This window comes from Cryptomeria japonica, chromosome 3, assembly GCF_030272615.1.
Source record: "Cryptomeria japonica chromosome 3, Sugi_1.0, whole genome shotgun sequence".
Lineage (NCBI taxonomy): Eukaryota > Viridiplantae > Streptophyta > Pinopsida > Cupressales > Cupressaceae > Cryptomeria > Cryptomeria japonica.
The window spans coordinates 230,988,559-230,992,193 of NC_081407.1; the positions used below are offsets into that span (position 1 = coordinate 230,988,559).

A 3,635-nucleotide genomic window follows, 5' to 3' on the forward strand; every position below is an offset into this window, starting at 1 on the left:
CAATACAAGAAGACCAAGGGCACACACCCTGCAACAAATATTTCCTTAGAATTTCTTTCATGTTAAGTCCATATGTTAAATTATTCACATCCTGTGGTACAATAACACTACATAATACTATGTCTTTGCAATTGTATCATACAGCAATCCTAAGAACAATAATCACTATTGGTGGTATTCTCTAGCTTGCAAATGGCAGGTAGGGAGAGAGAATAGGTAAAAAGGAAGATTTATATAGGGATTATCTTGTTTAAGTATATTAACTAAAAAAATCCATGGTACAAGTTGTTGTATCATAAACTCAAAAAATATCTATTACCAGTGGTACAAAGTGGGTAAATTTTAGGAATTATTTTGGTGTTGCTACTTCTATAACTAGTTTTTGGTAACTACTATACTAAGAAGGAAAGGTGAAAGCATATAGTGGGTAGTTGTATAGTCCAATATTAGCAAAGTCACATTATAGGTTTTTTGTATGATCTTAAAGGACAACTTACAATGCATATGCATTTGATGTTTTTATTAATTTTACTTTAAAACAAAAAGCATTTAATCAGGAAGAATGTGTCCCCTATTACTTTTTGTAATCTCAAGATGCATTCATAATATTGTCATTCCAAATATTGAAGAAAACAAAGATGAATGTGCAAATCAAAGAGCATAAACACAATACCAATATCATTAGATATGCAAAGAAAAAGTTAAATCTATAGACACATAAGTGATCCACATGCACATCATATATAAAATTTGAGGTGATATACATATATTGTGAAATCACTGACAAACTAAAGATAAAATATTTTTAAAATACTTATCAAATCATATTTGATTATTAAGAGCGAAATACCTTGGCATTACACATCTAAATTGCTAAAATAATATTAGCTTATCTTAGCCACAAAGATAATAAATAATTAATGCAAATTAATTTATACATGCATATATTATGTTAAATTATTGTAAAATAGTTTCTTTTACAAATACACAAAATCAAAATCAGAAACTATAATGTACATTAATACGAGATTATTGTGGAAATCATATGCCCACTATTACATAAAATTTTCAAACAATATTATATTTTATATAAACTACAATATCAATCTAAAATTAAATAAATTTCACTATCTTTAAACTAACAAAGATGAAAAATGTCATAAAATTAAGTCTTAAACATATTCTATGAAACTACTGATTTAGTTGAATTGATAAATTATATTTTTTTAAGAGATCTATTTCATTAAAATATTTAGATAGTTATGCCCGTTAATGGGCGTGGTTGGGTTCAATCTAGCTCTTCTTCTGGATTTGAGGAGACTTGGAAGCAACCTTCAGAGGGGTGGTGGAAAATTAATTTAGATGGTGCATCTAAAGGTAATCCTAGACCTTCTGGAGTGCGATTCATTGTCCGAGATTGGAAAGGGGATGTGGTAGCTTTGGATGCTCAAAAACTCAACCCAGGAACAAATAATATTGTTGAAGCCTCAGTTGCTTTGATTGCAATTAGATTTTGTAGGAAGATTGGTGTTATAAAATTGCACTTGGAGGGGGATTCCCTAATCATTATCCAGACTATAATGAAGGGTACAATTAAGGCATGGCATCTACAGAATTCAATCCTAAGTATTGTGGAAGAGTTAAACAACTTTGAAGATTTCCGGGTAAGTCATATTAGAAGGACGGGAAATGTGGAGGCGGACATTCTTTCTAAGTGGGCCTTAACCTTTAATGAGATAGGCGAATTGAGATTCGAGGACCTACGACACATAAATATTGAGTTTTAATTCTTAGACTTTTTGGGAAAACTACTGAAGATTGAGTATGATTTGTTGGTACTCTTTGAGTACAAAAAATGCAAAGGGATTGTTTTGTTTGGCGACAGGGTATTATGAATGTTAGGCTCATTAATGAAGGAGAGAGAGAGTCGAGAGGAGATGAATTAAATGGTCGGTCCCTTTTTATTTGTTTTATTTGAGATACAGGTGGAAACAGTAGTGTGTAAGCGAGTCTGAATTGCTTTGCAGAAGAGAAGTTTGTGCCGGTTTGAAGAGGGTGGTGGTTCATAGGATGGTCAAATGGAGGCAAGATTCACCCTACGAACCTGGAAGCAATTGTGCCCCTTTTATGGGGAGCTCACTGTGAGAATAATCCAAAGCTTTTTCAAGATTTGGGACGAACATCTTCCGCCATGTATCTTCGTTATTCCGGGTAAGGCTTTTGAGGGGATTAGACATTGCTACAAGACAAGAATGGATGTTTATTCATTGCTTATGGCGTGGGGACTGGAGGTTGGTGATGACTCTGGAACAATGAGATGGGTAATGGAGGTATTGGTACCAAATGAATACTTGGGCAAAATGGAGTCTTTTTGGAATGGGTGGTACCAAGGGAGGGATAATATTGGTGAAGGTGTGGAGCAGGAAGGGCAGGGAATAAAGGCAATTTTAATCCCCTTTGTGCGATGGGCACGAGGACAATGAAAATTCCATCGTAGGGAAGAGGCACGACATGGTTGGGACACCCTGAAGCTCTTGATACAGATTAAAGAGTTGGATGAAATTATTGAAAGAGCCAAGACCGAGGCAGAGGGTGCAAGGAGGAGGATTTTGCGTCCAAGGAAGTCGAGGGCAATTACCAGATCAGGTGGCGAGGCGAGTTCTTCGAAGAAGTGAATTTGTTGTTTGAAATATGTTGTTGTTTTTTACTTCCAATGTGTTTTTGTTGATAGTGTCTATGTCCACCTCTTATATATTCTATTATGGCAGTTATAATGTATAGTGGGGGGTAGATTTTAGCATGATGTATGTAGATTTTGATGCAGTAATTATCGTTTTCATTTTTATGTTTTGGATGGGGAAATGTCCCATAGACTTGTATGTTTGGTTGGCTAGATGTTTTGGCATCTAAAAAAAATATTTGAATAGTTATAAATTAAAATTTAAGAGGTCTATGTCATGTTTTAAATATTTTACAACAATAAATCATAAACATGTTATATAAAATTACATTCATAAATAAAATGAATTATAATATAAATATAAGAAAGATTTTTAATTGAATCTCACTAAAATTGAATTCAACAAGACTGAAGAAAAATTCTACTAACAAATAATATTTTCCTTCACTAAAATTGAATTCAAATACCTTGTATGGTTGTTATTTTTCTTACATCATTACAATAACAAAATAAAATTTGAAAAATAACAAATTAATGCTATCTCCTTATGGTTAGGTGGGGATTTATTACTTTGATCTTGTCACAATATTCCCCACCTTCCTTTAATGTCTCCACCAAGTCCTTAGCCCACTTCGAATAACTAAACACCTTTAATATTTTCAAGCTTTCCAATGCCCCTCCCACTTTCTTCAGTTTATTACAATCCTTTAGACACAAATCTTCAATGTATGGCATCACTCCCTCTTCCAATTCTGGGAACTCCTCTAATTCCTCACGGTCCACTATGAAGTAACGGAGGCATGGAAATCCTCCTGATTTTCTGAACCCATTTGGCAATTCTCTGCACCACTCATTCCTACCCAACACCACCTTCACTAGATTGGGCATTGTTTGCAACTCCGGTCTCTGGGTAGAAGATATTGTATACTCAATTTGGTTCATGCCTTCTCACTAA

The 3,635-nt window shown here is 33.9% G+C and overlaps 1 protein-coding gene across 1 annotated transcript; it reads left to right on the top strand.

Annotated features, from left to right (window-relative positions):
- The first annotated feature begins 1,262 nt into the window (after nt 1-1,262).
- On the top strand, nt 1,263-1,787 carry LOC131874056 (uncharacterized). Its single transcript, XM_059217274.1, has one exon. It carries the CDS (start codon nt 1,263-1,265, stop codon nt 1,785-1,787), a length of 525 nt encoding a protein of 174 aa, XP_059073257.1.
- The last annotated feature ends 1,848 nt before the right edge of the window (nt 1,788-3,635 follow it).